The 18,201-nt window shown below is 42.9% G+C and overlaps 1 protein-coding gene across 4 annotated transcripts in view; it reads right to left on the reverse strand.

The window, feature by feature from the left end:
* LOC121551031 (cell division cycle protein 16 homolog) overlaps positions 1-18,201 on the reverse strand; it is a 62,334-nt gene that overhangs the window by 14,708 nt on the left and 29,425 nt on the right. For all 4 annotated transcript variants that reach the window (XM_041863564.1, XM_041863572.1, XM_041863557.1 and 1 more), the window contains 7 exons: positions 16,380-16,513; positions 15,107-15,186; positions 14,936-14,985; positions 14,526-14,599; positions 10,128-10,253; positions 9,697-9,849; positions 2,491-2,554 (listed from right to left, as the gene is read on the reverse strand). In XM_041863564.1, coding sequence (XP_041719498.1) covers positions 2,491-2,554; positions 9,697-9,849; positions 10,128-10,253; positions 14,526-14,599; positions 14,936-14,985; positions 15,107-15,186; positions 16,380-16,513 — 681 coding nt within the window. The remainder of the gene's footprint in view (positions 1-2,490; positions 2,555-9,696; positions 9,850-10,127; positions 10,254-14,525; positions 14,600-14,935; positions 14,986-15,106; positions 15,187-16,379; positions 16,514-18,201) is intronic.

The raw sequence follows: 18,201 nt of genomic DNA on the forward strand, positions 1-18,201 counted from the left end.
TCTGTATCAATATGGACTTTTTGAACGCCCCCAAAAAAAAAAAAAAAAAATATCTGCCTTTAGTAATTTCATAGATATCACCTTTATTTGAATCTAGGTTTATCTGGAGATATAATAACAAGATATCTCCCCATGTGTGTATTGTCTAAAAAGGTAGTAATTCTAGGGCAATTCTAAAAAACATCTTTATTTGAATCCAGGATTCTCTGGAGACATAATATTAAGTTATCCACCAGAGGGTGAAGGAGGACCTGTATAGACAGAACACCTGCAGAGACAACGCACCTTATGTACTCACCTATGGTTAAAACTAGGTATGACCGTGTACAAAATAAATATTACCTTGATATATTAAAGCTCATAAGTCTGTCAGTACTACAGTGAGGTAAAAAAGTATTTGATCCCCTGCTGATTTTGTATGTTTGCCCACTGACAAAGACATGATCAGTCTATAATTTTAATGGTAGGTTTATTTGAACAGTGAGACAGAATAACAAAAAAAAAATCCAGAAAAATGCATGTCAAAAATGTTATAAATTGATTTGCATTTTAATGAAGGAAATAAGTATTTGACCCCTCTGCAAAACATGACTTAGTTCTTGGTGGCAAAAACCCTTGTTGGCAATCACAGAGGTCAGATGTTTCTTGTAGTTGGCCACCAGGTTTGCACACATCCTCTTTGCAGATCGTCATTAAGGTTTCGAGGCTGACGTTTGGCAACTCGAACCTTCAGCTCCCTCTACAGATTTTCTATGGGACTAAGGTCTGGAGACTGGCTAGGCCACTCCAGGACCTTAATGTGCTTCTTCTTGAGCCACTCCTTGTTGCCTTGGCCGTGAGTTTTGGGTCAATGTCATGCTGGAATACCCATCCACGACCCATTTTCAATGCCCTGGCTGAGGGAAGGAGGTTCTCACCCAAGATTTGACGGTACATGGCCCCGTCCATCGTCCCTTTGATGCGGTGAAGTTGTCGTGTCCCCTTAGCAGAAAAACACCCCCAAAGCATAATGTTTCCACCTCCATGTTTGACGTGGGGATGGTGTTCTTGGGGTCATAGGCAGCATTCCTCCTCCTCCAAACACAGCGAGTTGAGTTGATGCCAAAGAGCTCCATTTTAGTCTCATCTGACCACAACACTTTCACCCAGTTCTCCTCTGAATCATTCAGATGTTCATTGGCAAACTTCAGACGGGCATGTATATGTGCTTTCTTGAGCAGGGGGACCTTGCGGTCGTTGCAGGATTTCAGTCCTTCACGACGTAGTGTGTTACTAAGTGTTTTCTTGATGACTATGGTCCCAGCTGCATTGAGATCATTGACAAGATCCTCCCGTGTAGTTCTGGGCTGATTCCTCACCGTTTCATGATCATTGCAACTCTACGAGGTGAGATCTTGCATGGAGCCCCAGGCCGAGGGAGATTGACAGTTCTTTTGTGTTTCTTCCATTTGCGAATAATCGCACCAACTGTTGTCACCTTCTCACCAAGCTGCTTGGCGATGGTCTTGTAGCCCATTCCAGCCTTGTGTAGGTCTACAATCTTGTCCCTGACATCCTTGGAGAGCTCTTTGGTTTTGGCCATGGTGGAGAGTTTGGAATCTGATTGATTGATTGCTGCTGTGGACAGGTGTCTTTTATACAGTTAACAAGATGAGATTAGGAGCATTCCCTTTAAGAGTGTGCTCCTAATCTCAGCTCGTTACCTGTATAAAAGACACCTGGGAGCCAGAAATCTTTCTGATTGAGAGGGGGTCAAATACTCATTTCCCTCATTAAAATGCAAATAAATGTATAACATTTTTGACATGCGTTTTTCTGGATTTTTTGTTGTTGTTATTCTGTCTCTCACTGTTCAAATAACGTACAAAATCAGCAGGGGATCAAATACTTTTTTCCCCTCACTGTAAATACTTGGTAGAACTAATACAGAAACCAGCTACCCTCGATATGTATACAGTGCTCTATTGGTGTGTATTCTCCCCCAAAAAAAATATTTTACAGGAAGTGTTATAAATACCAGAATTCCTATAATATTCTGTGTGAGAGACTTGTTATGGTGTTTGGGTTACTGTACATGCTTTTTGAAGCATCCTACTGTAGGCCCTACCACTCCCATTGTTTCACTAGCAGCAATGCTAACGCTGCCTGTGAGGTAAGTAAATAAATAATGAAAAGGGCTGCACATTATTTAAGAGGAAAATTTATATTTTCGTTTTCTAGAATATGCAAATGTGCTGTAATTGTGCTAAAAGTATTTTCGTAATTTTGTTTCTTCAGATAACATTATTTACATGTCTAATAATGTTCTAATAAGAATTAAGTTGATACTTTGCTATGATTGTTGCTTTTTCCAATAGTTTCTTCTTTGGGTCAAAATGAAACCAGTTGGTTATCCATGTATGTAAAATATGTTGATAGTATGATTAAGAAGTCCCAAAACATAAAGATGGAGCATGATACATGTGGGACTCGATTCAAATGACCAGCTACCTCGTTCCCAATGGCTTTGATCTTGTCCATGGCATCCAGGAACAACTTCTCGGCTGTTTTCCAGCTGAAAAGGGAAGAATCAAAAGACATTTCAGCAAAATCCACACATGAATACATTTAAAAAATAAAGCAATAGTACCTTTCACACACTATCGTGTCAGCCTGAACAGTACTGTGCTAGCTCAGATTTTGTCTTTTCAAATGGTCCTTTCCGGCACAGTTCCAGCAACTATGGTGGACGCATTGCCAGGTCCAGCTGTTGGATCATCGTTTCCTACTAAATAGACAGAACTCACATTTCTAGTCACAACCTAATCTCGGTTAACCCAGAAGTAAAATCTTGCGTAATTTGGTAGCTGTGTGATAAACTTCTGGGTCTAAGTGTTAGAAATTGACATTTCCGGCAAAGATGTCTCGACCCTCGCAAAAGGAAAAGCTCTCAGCCAAATGTGTGCACGTTGAGGTATTCTAGTGTGTTATACATCATCTTCGGAGCACACGTGTGAGTGTACACATGCGTACATTTTCCCAGTGTGGGTGAGTAGAAATACATATTATCCCAGTATGTGTTAGGGCCGGGATGATACCAGTATCGCAATACTCGTTAGTATCGTGGCAAGGAAAGAAAACACAAAGCGAAAGTAACTTCTTTAGGAAAACAACCACAATGTTGGAAACAAACATGTCGCCGTTATCTAGAGTGACATTTATTTATTTTCCAAGCTATAGCACATAATATATGACATACAGCAGGTTTTTAAAGGACTAAAGACTGTGGTCTGCTTTGTGTTATCATTTTTGCTATGGAAAAAATATATTGCAATACTGGTATCATCTTAAGTTTTAATGTCCCATGTACAAGTATAGTGAAATGCCCAAAAATGCGGTAATCAATAACAATCTAATACTAAAAATAACAAAGTACAACGAACACACGAGAAATCAAAATAAAAACACGAGAAAGTAAGCATACTATGTATGTATGTATGTACAGTTGAAGTCGGAAGTTTACACACACCTTAGCCAAATACATTTAAACTCTGTTTTTCCCAATTCCTGACATTTAATACCAGTAAAAATAACCTGTTTTAGGTCAGTGAGGATCACCACTTTATTTTAAGAATGTTAAATGTCAGAATAATAGTAGAGTGATTTATTTCAGCTTTTATTTCTTTCATCACATTCCCAGTGGATCAGAAGTTTACATACACTCAATTAGTATTTGATAGCATTGCCATTAAATTGTTTAACTTGGGTCAAACATTTCAGGTAGCCTTCGACAAGCTTCCCACAATAAGTTGGGTAAATTTTGGCCCATTCCTTCTGACAGAGCTGGTGTAACTGAGTCAGGTTTGTAGGACTCCTTGCTCGCACACGCTTTTTCAGTTCTGCCCACAAATTATCTATAGGATTGAGGTCAGGGCTTTGTGATGGCCACTCCAATACCTTGACTTTGTTGTCCTTAAGCCATTTTGCCATACATTTGGAAGTATGCTTGGGGTCATTGTCCATTTGGAAGACCCATTTGCGACCAAGCTTTAACTTCCTGACTGATGTCTTGAGATGTTGCTTCAATATATCCACATAATTTTCCTTCCTCATGATGCCATCTATTTTGTGAAATGCACCAGTCCCTCCTGCAGCAAAGCACCCCCACAGCATGATGCTGCCACCCCCGTGCTTCACGGTTGGGATGGTGTTCTTCGGCTTGCAAGAAAACCCCTTTTTCCACCAAACATAATGATGGTCATTATGGCCAAACAGTTCCATTTTTGTTTCATCAGACCAGAGGACATTTCTCCAAAAAGTACAATCTTTGTCCCCATGTGCAGTTGCAAACCGCAGTCTGCCTTTTGTATGGCGGTTTTGGAGCAGTGGGTTCTTCCTTGCTGAGCAGCCTTTCAGATTATGTCGATATAGGACTCATTTTACTGTGGATATAGATACTTTTGTACCTGTTTCCTCCAGCATCTTCACAAGGTCCTTTGCTGTTGCTCTGGGATTGATTTGCACTTTTCGCACCAAAGTACGTTCATCTCTAGGAGACAGAACGCGTCTCCTTCCAAGGCGGTATGACGGCTGTGTGGTCCCATGGTGTTTATACTTGCGTACTATTGTTTGTACAGATGAACGTGGTACCTTCAGGCGTTTGGAAATTGCTCCCAAGGATGAACCAGACTTGTGGAGGTCTACGATTATTTTTCTGAGGTCTTGGCTGATTTCTTTAGATTTTCCCATGACGTCAAGCAAAGAGGCATTGATTTTGAAAGTAGGCCTTGAAATACATCCACAGGTACACCTCCAATTGACTCAAACTATGTCAATTAGTCTATCAGAAGCTTCTAAAACCGTGACATCATTTCCTGGAATTTTCCAAGCTGTTGAAAGGCACAGTCAACTTAGTGTATGTAAACCTCTGACCCACTGGAATTGTGATACAGTGAATTATAAGTGAAATAATCTGTTTGAAAACAATTGTTGGAAAGATTACTTGTCTCATGCACAAAGTAGATGTCCTAACTGACTTGCCAAAACTATAGTTTGTTAACGACAAAAGAATAATATATACACACACACACACACACACACACACACACACACACACACACACACACACACACAGTGAGGGAAAAAAGTATTTGATACCCTGCTGATTTTGTACGTTTGCCCACTGAAAGAAATTATCACTATAATTTTCATGGTAGGTTTATTTGAACAGTGAGAGACAGAATAACAACAAAATCCAGAAAAACACATGTCAAAAATGTTAAAAATTTATTTGCATTTTAATGAGGGAAATAAGTATTTCACCCCCTCTCAATCAGAAAGATTTCTGGCTCCCAGGTGTCTTTTATACAGGCAATGAGCTGAGATTAGGAGCACACTCTTAAAGGGAGTGCTCCTAATCTCAGTTTGTTACCTGTATAAAAAGACACCTGTCCACAGAAGCAATCAATCAGATTCCAAACTCTCCACCATGGCCAAGACCAAAGAGCTCTCCAAGGATGTCAGGAACAAGATTGTAGACCTACACAAGGCTGGAATGGGCTACAAGACCATTGCCACGCAGCTTGGTGAGAAGGTGACAACAGTTGGTGCGATTATTCGCAAATGGAAGAAACACAAAAGACTTGTCAATCTCCCTCGGCCTGGGGCTCCATGCAAGATCTCACCTCGTGGAGTTGCAATGATCATGAGAACGGTGAGCAATCAGCCCAGAACTACACAGGATGATCTTGTCAATGATCTCAAGGCAGCTGGGACCATAGTCACCAAGAAAACAATTGGTAACACACTACGCTGTGAAGGACTGAAATCCTGCAGCTCCCGCAAGGTCCCCCTGCTCAAGAAAGCACATATACAGGCCCGTCTGAAGTTTGCCCATGAACATCTGAATGATTCAGAGGAGAACTGGGTGAAAGTGTTGTGGTCAGATAAGACCAAAATGGAGCTCTTTGGTATCAACTCAACTCGCCGTGTTTGGAGGAGGAGGAATGCTGCCTATGACCCCAAGAACACCATCCACGCCGTCAAACATGGAGGTGGAAACTTTATGCTTTGGGGTTGTTTTTCTGGTAAGGGGACAGGACAACTTCACCGCATCAAAGGGACGATGGACAGGGCCATGTATCCTCAAATCTTGGGTGAGAACCTCAGCCAGGGCATTGAAAATGGGTCGTGGATGGGTATTCCAGCATGACAATGACCCAAAACACACGGCCAATGCAACAAAGGAGTGGCTCAAGAAGAAGCACATTAAGGTCCTGGAGTGGCCTAGCCAGTCTCCAGACCATAATCCCATAGAAAATCTGTGGAGGGAGCTGAAGGTTTGAGTTGCCAAACGTCAGCCTCGAAACCTTAATGACTTGGAGAAGATCTGCAAAGAGGAGTGGGACAAAATCCCTCCTGAGATGTGTGCAAACCTGGTGGCCAACTACAAGAAACGTCTGACCTCTGTGATTGCCAACCAGGGTTTTGCCACCAAGTACCAAGTCCAGGACCTTAATGTGCTTCTTCTTGAGCCACTCCTTTGTTGCCCTGGCCGTGTGTTTTGGGTCATTGTCATGCTGGAATACCCATCCACAACCCATTTTCAATGCCCTGGCTGAGGGAAGGATATTTGACGGTACATGGCCCCGTCCATCGTCCCTTTGATGCAGTGAAGATCTCCTGTCCCCTTAGCAGAAAAACACCCCCAAAAGCATGTTTCCACCTCCATGCTTGACGGTGGGGATGGTGTTCTTGGGGTCATTGGCAGCATTACTCCTCCTCCAAACACGGCGAGTTGAGTTGAGACCAAAATGGAGCTCTTTGGCATCATCTGACCACAACACTTTCTCCGACTTCTCCTCTGAATCATTCAGATGTTCATTGGCAAACTTCAGACGGGCCTGTATATGTGCCTTCTTGAGCAGGGGGACCTTGCGGGCGCTGCAGGATTTCAGTCCTTCACGGCGTAGTGTGTTACCAATTGTTTTCTTGGTGACTATGATCCCAGCTGCCTTGAGATCATTGACAAGATCCTCCCGTGTAGTTCTGGGCTGATTCCTCACCGTTCTCATGATCATTGCAACTGAGATCTTGCATGGAGCCCCAGGCCGAGGGAGATTGACAGTTCTTTTATGTTTCTTCCATTTGTGAATAATCGCACCAACTGTTGTCACCTTCTCACCAAGCTGCCAAGTCTTGTAGCCCATTCCAGCCTTGTGTAGGTCTACAATCTTGTCCCTGACATCCTTGGAGAGCTCTTTGGTCTTGGCCATGGTGGAGAGTTTGGAATCTGATTGATTGCTTGCTTTGTGGACATGTGGTCTTTTATACAGGTAACAAACTGAGATTAGGAGCACTCCCTTTAAGAGTGTGCTCCTAATCTCAGCTCGTTACCTGTATAAAAAGACACCTGGGAGCCAGAAATCTCTCTGATTGAGAGGGAGTCAAATACTTATTTCCCTCATTAAAATGCAAATCAATTTTTAACATTTTTGACATGTGTTTTTCTGGATTTTGTTGTTGTTATTCTGTCTCTCACTGTTCAAATAAACCTACCATTAAAATTATAGACTGATAATTTCTTTGTCAGTGGGCAAACGTATAAAATCAGCAGGGGATCAAATACTTTTTTCCCCTCACTGTATAGATGTGTGTGTGTGTGTATATATATATATATATACATACACACACACACACACACACACACACCTCAAAAAAAATAAAGGGAACACTTAAACAACACAATGTAACTCCAAGTCAATCACACGTCTGTGAAATCAAACTGTCCACTTAGGAAGCAACACTGATTGACAATACATTTCACATGCTGTTGTGCAAATGGAATAGACAACAGGTGGAAATTATAGGCAATTAGCAAGACACCCCCAATAAAGGACTGGTTTTGCAGGTGGTGACCACAGACCACTTCTCAGTTCCTATGCTTCCTGGCTGATGTTTTGGTCACTTTTGAATGCTGGCGGTGCTTTCACTCTAGTGGTAGCATGAGACGGAGTCTACAACCCACACAAGTGTCTCAGGTAGTGCAGCTCATCCAGGATGGCACATCAATGCGAGCTGTGGCAAGAAGGTTTGCTGTGTCTGTCAGCGTAGTGTCCAGAGCATGGAGGCGCTACCAGGAGACAGGCCAGTACATCAGGAGATGTGGAGGAGGCCGTAGGAGGGCAACAACCCAGCAGCAGGACTGCTACCTCCGCCTTTGTGCAAGGAGGAGCAGGAGGAGCACTGCCAGAGCCCTGCAAAATGACCTCCAGCAGGCCAAAAATGTGCATGTGTCTGCTCAAACGTTCAGAAACAGACTCCATGAGGGTGGTATGAGGGCCCGACGTCCACAGGTGGGGGTTGTGCTTACAGCCCAACACCGTGCAGGACGTTTGGCATTTGCCAGAGAACACCAAGATTGGCAAATTCGTCACTGGCAAATTCATCTTCACAGATGAAAGCAGGTTCACACTGAGCACATGTGACAGACGTGAGAGTCTGGAGACGCCGTGGAGAACGTTCTGCTGCCTGCAACATCCTCCAGCATGACCGGTTTGGCGGTGGGTCAGTCATGGTGTGGGGTGGCATTCCTTTGGAAGGCCGCACAGCCCTCCATGTACTCGCCAGAGGTAGCCTGACTGCCATTAGGTACCGAGATGAGATCCTCAGACCCCTTGTGAGACCATATGCTGGTGCGGTTGGCCCTGGGTTCCTCCTAATGCAAGACAATGCTAGACCTCATGTGGCTGGAGTGTGTCAGCAGTTCCTGCAAGAGGAAGGCATTGATGCTATGGACTGGCCCGCCCGTTCTCCAGACCTGAATCCAATTGAGCACATCTGGGACATCATGTCTCGCTCCATCCACCAACGCCACATTGCACCACAGACTGTCCAGGAGTTGGCGGATGCTTTAGTCCAGGTCTGGGAGGAGATCCCTCAGGAGACCATCCGCCACCTCATCAGGAGCATGCCCAGGCGTTGTAGGGAGGTCACGTGGAGGCCACACACACTACTGAGCCTCATTTTGACTTGTTTTAAGGACATTACATCAAAGTTGGATCAGCCTGTAGTGTGGTTTTCCACTTTAATTTTGAGGGTGACTCCAAATCCAGACCTCCATGGGTTGATACATTTGATTTCCATTGATAATTTATGTGTGATTTTGTTGTCAGCACATTAAACTATGTAAAGAAAAAAGTATTTAATAAGATTATTTCATTTATTCAGATCTAGGATGTGTTATTTTAGTGTTCCCTTTATTTTGTGTGTGTGTGTGTGTGTGTGTGTGTGTGTGTGTGTGTGTGTGTGTGTGTGTGTGTGTGTGTGTGTGTGTGTGTGTGTGTGTGTGTATATATATATATATATATATATATACACACACACACACACACACACACACACACACACACACACACACACACACACACACACACGGGTCAGTCAGTTCCAGTACCATATTTACAATGTGCAGGGATTCTGGAGTGATAGAGGTAGATATGTATAAGCGTAAGGATATATGATAAACAGAGTAGCAGCAGCATATATGATGATTGTATGTGAGTGGGTATGCGTGTGTAGAGTCAGTATAAATGTATGTGCATATTATGTGTGTGTGAGCAAATTATGGAGTGAGTGTTCGTGTTGGAGTGTCAGTGTTCAGGGCCCTGCGAGTGTGCATTGAGACTGTGCAAAAATAATAGTATGCGTGTTACTCACTCTCCGTTCTGGAAGGCCACTACGGCCACCTCGTGCATGACAAAGGGGTCTTCTGGTGCGATGCTTAGGGCCTGGCTGAAGAAGCGCTCGGCCAGTTTAGAGTTGTTAGTAAGGCCATACTCCAGCCCTATGTACAACAGAGGGAGATGGCACCTGGACAGGAGAGATGAATGCAAAGGTTAGGGGAAATGCTAATGGGCAAGGAAGGTTGTGCAAGTACAAGTTATATGCTTATGAAGATATTTTATTTGCATCAGTTTGTTATGACACTGTACATTTCTCACTGTTTTCAATGACCAAGGCAGCCCTGTTTAGCAAGATGCCTTTGAACACACTCAACTTTGCTTTTTAGCACACATCCTGTTCAGTGGATGTGGGGGTGTCTATGTGCGTGTGTGGAAGGGGGGTCTGGGTACAATAACAGTACATACCCCTTCATCAGTTGAGCAGCGGTGAAGTACGCAGCCATGGCCTGGTCGTGTTCACTCTCCACCGCAAACGAGTGACCGTAGGCGATCCATGCCGGACCGTACGTCCGCTCCAGAGTTGTCGCCTTGCTGCGGGAGACAGAATTAGGACGTTAGTGTAAATCAGAGATATTCTAGTCTGTCACGGAGCGAATGCAGAGTCAATTAGTATATATATATATATATATATATATATATACACACACATACACTTGTTGTTACTACATGATTACATAGTTTTGATGTCTTCACTATTATTCTACAATGTAGAAAATAGTCAAAATAAAGAAAAACCCTTGGATGAGTAGGTGTCCAAACTTTTGACTGGTACTGTATGTATGTACGTACAGTTGAAGTCAGAGGTTTACATACATGTAGGTTGGAGTCATTAAAACTAGTTTTTCAACCACTCCAAATTTCTTATTAACAAACTATCGTTTTGGCAAGTCGGTTAGGACATCTACTTTGTGCATGAGACAAGTAATCTTTCCAACAATTGTTTACAGACTGATTATTTCACTTATAATTCACTATATCACAATTCCAGTGGGTAAGAAGTTTACATACACTAAGTTGACTGTGCCTTTAAACAGCTTGGAAAAATCCAGAAAATGACATCATGGCTTTAGAAGCTTCGGATAGGCTAATTGACATAATTTGAGTCAATTAGAGGTGTACCTGTGGATGTATTTCAAGGTCTCCCTTCAAACTCAGTGCCTTTTTGCTTGACATCATGGGGAAATCAAAAGAAATCAACCAAGACCTCAGAAAAAAAATGGTAGACCTCCACAAGTCTGGTTCATCCTTGGGAGCAATTTCAAATGCCTGAAGGTGCCACGTTCATCTGTACAAACAACAGTACGCAAGTATAAACACCATGGGACCATGCAGCAGTCATACCACTCAGGAAGGAGATGCGTTCTGTCTCCTAGAGATGAACGTACTTTGGTGCGAAAAGTGCAAATCAATCCCAGAACAACAGCAAAGGACCTTGTGAAGATGCTGGAGGAAACGGGTACAAAAGTATCTATATCCACAGTAAAACGAGTCCTATATCGACATAACCTGAAAGGCCGCTCAGCAAGGAAGAAGCCACTGCTCCAAAACCGCCATACAAAAGCCAGACTATGGTTTGCAACTGCACATGAGGACAAAGGTGGTACTATTTGGAGAAATGTCCTCTAGTCTGATGAAACAAAAATATAACTGTTTGGCCATAATGAACATCGTTATGTTTGGACGAAAAAGGGAGTGGCTTGCAAGCCGAAGAACACCATCACAACCGTGAAGCACGGGGGTGGTTACTGCAGGAGGGACTGGTGCACTTCACAAAATAGATGGCATCAAGAGGAATGAAAATTATGTGGATATATTGAAGCAACATTCTCAAGACATCAGTCAGGAAGTTAAAGCTTGGTCGCAAATGGGTCTTCCAAATGGACAATGACCCCAAGCATACTTCCAAAGTTGTGGCAAACTGGCTTAAGGACAACAAAGTCAAGGTATTGGAGTGGCCATCACAAAGCCCTGACCTCAATCCTATAGAAAATATGGGGGCAGAACTGAAAAAGCGTGTGCGAGCAAGGAGTCCTACAAACCTGACTCAGTTACACCAGCTCTGTCAGGAGGAATGGGCCAAAATTCACCCAACTTATTGTGGGAAGCTTGTGGAAGGCTACCCGAAACGTTTGACACAAGTTAAACAATTTAAAAGCAATGCTACCAAATACTAATTGAGTGTATGTAAACTTCTGACCCACTGGGAATGTGATGAAATAAATCATTTCTCTCTACCATTATTCTGACATTTCACATTCTTAAAATAAAGTGGTGATCCAAATTGACCTAAAACAGGGAATTTTTTACTAGGATTAAATGTCAGGAATTGTGAAAAACTGAGTTTAAATGTATTTGGCTAAAGTGTATGTAAACTTTGACTTCAACTGTATGTATGCATGCAAACTCAGGGTCCTGAAAAAGGGACGTTTCTTTTTTTGCTGTCTTTAACAGCTTACAGACGGTAGGCAATTAAGGTCACAGTTATGAAAACTTAGGACACTAAAGAGGTCTTTCTACTGACTCTGAAAAACACCAAAAGAAAGATGCCCAGGGTCCCTGCTCATCTGTGTGAATGTGCCTTAGGCATGCTGCAAGGAGGCATGAGGACTGCAGATGTGGCCAGGGCAATAAATTGCAATGTCCGTATTGTGAGACGCCTAAGACAGCGCTACAGGGAGACAGGACGGACAGCTGATCGTTCTCGCAGTGGCAGACCACGTGTAACACCTGCACAGGATCGGTACATCCGAACGTCACACCTGCGGGACAGGTACAGGATGGCAACAACAACTGCACAAGTTACACCAGGAATGCACAATCCCTCCATCAGTGCTCAGACTGTCCGCAATAGGCTGAGAGAGGCTGGACTGAGGGCTTGTAAGGCAGGTCCTCACCGGCAACACCATCGCCTATGGGCACAAAACCACCGTCGCTGGACCAGACAGGACTGGCAAAAAGTGCTCTTCACTGATGAGTCGCGGTTTTGTCTCACCAGGGATGCTGGTCGGATTTGCGTTTATCGTCGAAGGAATGAGTGAGGCCTGTACACTGGAGCAGGATCGATTTGGACGTGGAGGGTACGTCATGGTCTGGGCTTGTTGTCATTGCAGGCAATCTCAACGCTGTGCTTTACAGGGATGACATCCTCCTCCCTCATGTGGAACCCTTCCTGCAGGCTCATTCTGACATGAACCTCCAGCACGACAATGCCACCAGCCACACTGCTCGTTCTGTGCATGATTTCCTGCAAGACAGGAATGTCAGTGTTCTGCCATGGCCAGCGAAGAGGCCGGATCTCAATCCCATTGAGCACGTCTGGGACCTGTTGGATCGGAGGGTGAGGGCTAGAGCCATTCCCCCCAGAAATGTCCGCGAACTTGCAGGTGCCTTGGTGGAAGAGTGGGGTAACATCTCACAGCAAAAACTGGCAAATCTGGTGCAGTCCATGAGGAGGAGATGCACTGCAGTACTTAATACAGCTGGTGGCCACACCAGATACTGATTGTTACTTTTTCGATTTTGACCCCCCCTTTGTTCAGGGACACATTATTCAATTTCTGTTAGTCACATGTCTGTGGAACTTGTTCAGTTTATGTCTCAGTTGTTGAATCTTGGTATGTTCATACAAATATTTACACGTTACGTTTGCTGAAAATAAACGCAGTTGACAGTAACAGGACGTTTATTTTTTTGCTGCGTTTATGTATGTATGTATGTATGTATACTACCGTTCAAAAGTTTGGGGTCACTTAAACATTTTCTTGTTTTCGAAAGACAAGCAATTTCACAGAACAGCGCAAACTGGCTCTAAACAGAATAGAAAGAGGAGTGGGAGGCCATATCTCAGACTGGTCAATAAAAAGAAAAGATTAAGATGGGCAGTCTGATATATGGCTTTTTCTTTGCAACTCTGCCTGGAAGGTCAACATCCCGGAGTCGCCTCTTCACTGTTGACGTTGAGACTGGTGTTTTGGGGGTACTATTTAATGAAGCTGCCAGTTGAGGACCTGTGAGGCGTCTGTTTCTCAAACTAGACACTAATGTATTTGTCCTCTTGCTCAGTTGTGCACCGGGGCCTCCCACTCCTCTTTTTATTCTGGTTAGAGCCAGTTTGCGCTGTTCTGTGAAGGGAGTAGTACACAGCGTTGTACGAGATCGTCAGTTTCTTGGCAATTTCTCGCATGGAATAGCCTTCATTTCTCAGAACAAGAATTGACTGACGAGTTTCAGAAGAAATTTTTAGCCTGTAATCGAACCCACAATTGCTGATGCTCCAGATACTCAACTGGTCTCCAGAAGGCCAGTTGTATTGCTTCTTTAAATCAGCACAACAGTTTTCAGCTGTGCTAACATAATTGCAAAAGGGTTTTCTAATGATCAATTAGCCTTTGCTAATCCAAGTTTATCATTTTAAAACAACGTGCCATTGGAACACAGGATTGATGGTTGCTGATAATGGGCCTCTGTACGCCTATGTAGATATTCCATTAAAAATCAGCCGTTTCCAGCTACAATAGCCATTTACAACTTTAACAATGTCTACACTGTATTTCTGATCAAATTTATGTTATTTTTAAAATGGACAAAAAAAATAGCTTTTCTTTCGAAAACAAGGACATTTCTAAGTGACCCCAAACTTTTGAATGGTAGTGTATGTAAATAGTACTTTGCAATGTGTAGATTTGATTCAGCAGCAAGCGAATTAATCAAAATATATTTTATTCTACATTCTATTGAATACCAACGTCTGACTGCTGAAAATAGAATAGGCCTGGCAATGAGAAAAGTCATTGCATCATGTACCTGAGATATCGACGCGCGTGTTCATTTTTGTGACCGACCATTAGATAGTAGCATCCCACAGCAAACCAAGAGACCTGGATGAAAACAATGTTTACCATTTGATTAGTGGGCAAATGTTAATGCATAAAGAAAACAAACATACTGTACCAATTAGAGCTTGGATATGTGCACTGTCAATATGCAAGTATAGACGGGTATCACAGGAGGTTGGTGGCATCTTACTTGGGGAGGATGGGCTGGTGGTAATGGCTGGGAGCAGGATGGTATCAAATACATGGTTTCCAGGTGTTTGATGCCATTCCATTCGCACCAGCCATTATTATGAGCAGTCTTCCCCTCAGCAGCTTCATGTGGCGGGTATACTCATAGCAGAGGAGAGTAGTGGTATACAAAGCAGGGGTTATACTTACTGGGTTGTTGGGATACAAGTCCACAAGCTTGTGTGAAAGGTAAAACAGTTCTGTGGGTGTATAAAGAGCAGAGAATCATGGTACATATTTTTTCTCAAACAATTTTGATTTATGAGATTCATGAGTATGCATGAATAAACACACTTAAAAGGAGAGCATCAACAGGCTTACCATTTGCTTTGCTGAGCTCCACCAGTGTTCCTATATGAACAGGTAAACAGTTGGCATGGAATGGGTCTTTCACCATCACCCTTGAAGAAACAAAACATTCAGGATATGTAGACGGGCCAAATTATCAGTATGAAACATACCCTTTTCACAGAACTGAGCCGAGCTGAGAGAATAATATTCCAATAAACATACAAAACATGTTTGTTGGAATACAAAACATTAGGAACACCTGCTCTTTCCATGACAGACTGGCCAGGTGAATACTATGATCCCTTATTGGGATCACTTGCTAAATTCACTTCAAATCAGTGTTTTGAAGGGGAGGAGACAAGTTAAAGAAGGATTTTTAAACCTTGAGACATGGATTCTGTATGTGTGCCATTCAGAGGGTGAATGGCCAAGACAAAATATTTAAGTGCCTTTGAACGGGGTATGGTAGTAGGTGCCGGGGCACCGGTTTGTGTCAAGAACTGCAACGCTGCTGGGTTTTTCACACACAACAGTTTCCTGTGTATCAAGAATGTTCCACCACCCAAAGGACATCCAGCCAACTTGCCACAATTGTGGGAAGCAATTGAGTCAACATGAGCCAGCATCACTGTGGAACGCTTTCAACACCTTGTATAGACAATGCCCAGACGAATTGAGGCCGTTCTAAGGCAAAAGGGGGTGCAACGTAGTATTAGGAAGGTGTTCCTAATGGTTTGTCCACTCAAGTGTATATCATATCAGATCTTATAAACAAAAAAAAGGTTTGTTTGGCCGATTTAACACCTGCAGACTCGTCTGAAGGTAACCCATACGAACGAACGGACGTAGTTTTGTGCCAACAAAAAGGAGTTAAATGTGTCCAAAAGAAAAAACGTAAATATTTCCTGAGCTTTCTTATATCTCCTAGATATAGGACAGACACTTCAAAATCGTATGATTTATTTTGACTGTCTTTGTCATTTATGAACGTGTTATTTAATGCTTCAATAGGCTATATATAGTAGTAAAGGCCAAATTCAATATTTTATCCCCTCCCCCCAAAAAATGTTTGACCTGGGGTCTTAAAATTCTAAATCAAATAGCTAAATGATCCATGGTATGACCATCTTAAAAGCATTCAATATGTTAGCTTAGTACCCCCCAACAGCTTAGACGTTTAGAGGTTAGAAACAAAAAAAGGTTAGTTTTGCCGATTAACACCAGCAGACTGCCAATAAATAGGAGGGGCCAGTCTGTTTATTTCTAGTTAAAAGGTGGGCCAGCGGTTAGTTATCAAACTTACATGGAAGTGAGTTTGTAGCACACTTTGAAGTTGCAGTTGTAATAATGCCTCTCGGCGAGAGAGACCACCACATCCAAGTTGTCCTGGAGACCGTTGACCATCTCTGGGACCACCATATCACTGGGCTTGTTATACTGAGAGAAGGAAAGAGGGATGGATGGAGGTAGAAAAGGGAGGGGAACAAATTAGGAATTGTAACAAAAGCACCATCATTAGCAATTGAATCAACATTAATTTGAGACAAATGACCACTCTTAACCTTAGTAAAAATCAGGGGAGAACATTTTAGGGTTTTGCTGTCATGGTAACTGCTCGACTGACAGGGCAACTGTAGATGACCAATACTAAATAGGAGTAATTGTAATATGGTTCGTTCTGAACTATAGGGCAAAATCCAAAGTGATATGCGATGACCTACGGTGGCGGGAATGACATTTCTTCAGCCGGTTAATGTCATGCAAAAGACTGTCGGTCTCACGGTAATTGACCGTTAATTAACAAACACGTTCAGCCTCTCTAGGCCTCCATGCATAGAAGCTGCTGATGCGTGCCTTTGGAACATCTACATTTAAAAGTCTGATTTATCAATTTAATATACACCATCACAATAAATCCATTATTTTTGTCATGTCTAAAGAAATATGAAGAAAATGTATTTCAGAAGAACAAAATACAAGTTGGCCTATTGTATGTTCTCTGGCTATACTCCATGCCATAGGCTTGTTCATTTAGCAGAGATAGATACAGTGGGGGAAAAAAGTATTTAGTCAGCCACCAATTGTGCAAGTTCTCCCACTTAAAAAGATGAGAGGCCTGTAATTTTCATCATAGGTACACGTCAACTATGACAGACAAAATGAGAATTCTTTTTCCAGAAAATCACATTGTAGGATTTTTTATGAATTTATTTGCAAATTATGGTGGAAAATAAGTATTTGGTCAATAACATTCTCAATACTTTGTTATATACCCTTTGTTGGCAATGACACAGGTCAAACGTTTTCTGTAAGTCTTCACAAGGTTTTCACACACTGTTGCTGGTATTTTGGCCCATTCCTCCATGCAGATCTCCTCTAGAGCAGTGATGTTTTGGGGCTGTCGCTGGGCAACACGGACTTTCAACTCCCTCCAAAGATTTTCTATGGGGTTGAGATCTGGAGACTGGCTAGGCCACTCCAGGACCTTGAAATGCTTCTTACGAAGCCACTCCTTCGTTGCCCAGGCGGTGTGTTTGGGATCATTGTCATGCTGAAAGACCCAGCCACGTTTCATCTTCAATGCCCTTGCTGATGGAAGGAGGTTTTCACTCAAAATCTCACGATACATGGCCCCATTCATTCTTTCCTTTACACGGATCAGTCGTCCTGGTCCCTTTGCAGAAAAAACAGCCCCAAAGCATGATGTTTCCACCCCCATGCTTCACAGTAGGTATGGTGTTCTTTGGATGCAACTCAGCATACTTTGTCCTCCAAACACGACGAGTTGAGTTTTTACCAAAAAGTTATATTTTGGTTTCATCTGACCATATGACATTCTCCCAATCCTCTTCTGGATCATCCAAATGCACTCTAGCAAACTTCAGACGGGCCTGGACATGTACTGGCTTAAGCAGGGGGACACGTCTGGCACTGCAGGATTTGAGTCCCTGGCGGCGTAGTGTGTTACTGATGGTAGGCTTTGTTACTTTGGTCCCAGCTCTCTGCAGGTCATTCACTAGGTCCCCCGTGTGGTTCTGGGATTTTTGCTCACCGTTCTTGTGATCATTTTGAGCCCACGGGGTGAGATCTTGCGTGGAGCCCCAGATCGAGGGAGATTATCAGTG

Source organism: Coregonus clupeaformis, chromosome 40 (genome assembly GCF_020615455.1).
Source record: "Coregonus clupeaformis isolate EN_2021a chromosome 40, ASM2061545v1, whole genome shotgun sequence".
NCBI lineage: Eukaryota > Metazoa > Chordata > Actinopteri > Salmoniformes > Salmonidae > Coregonus > Coregonus clupeaformis.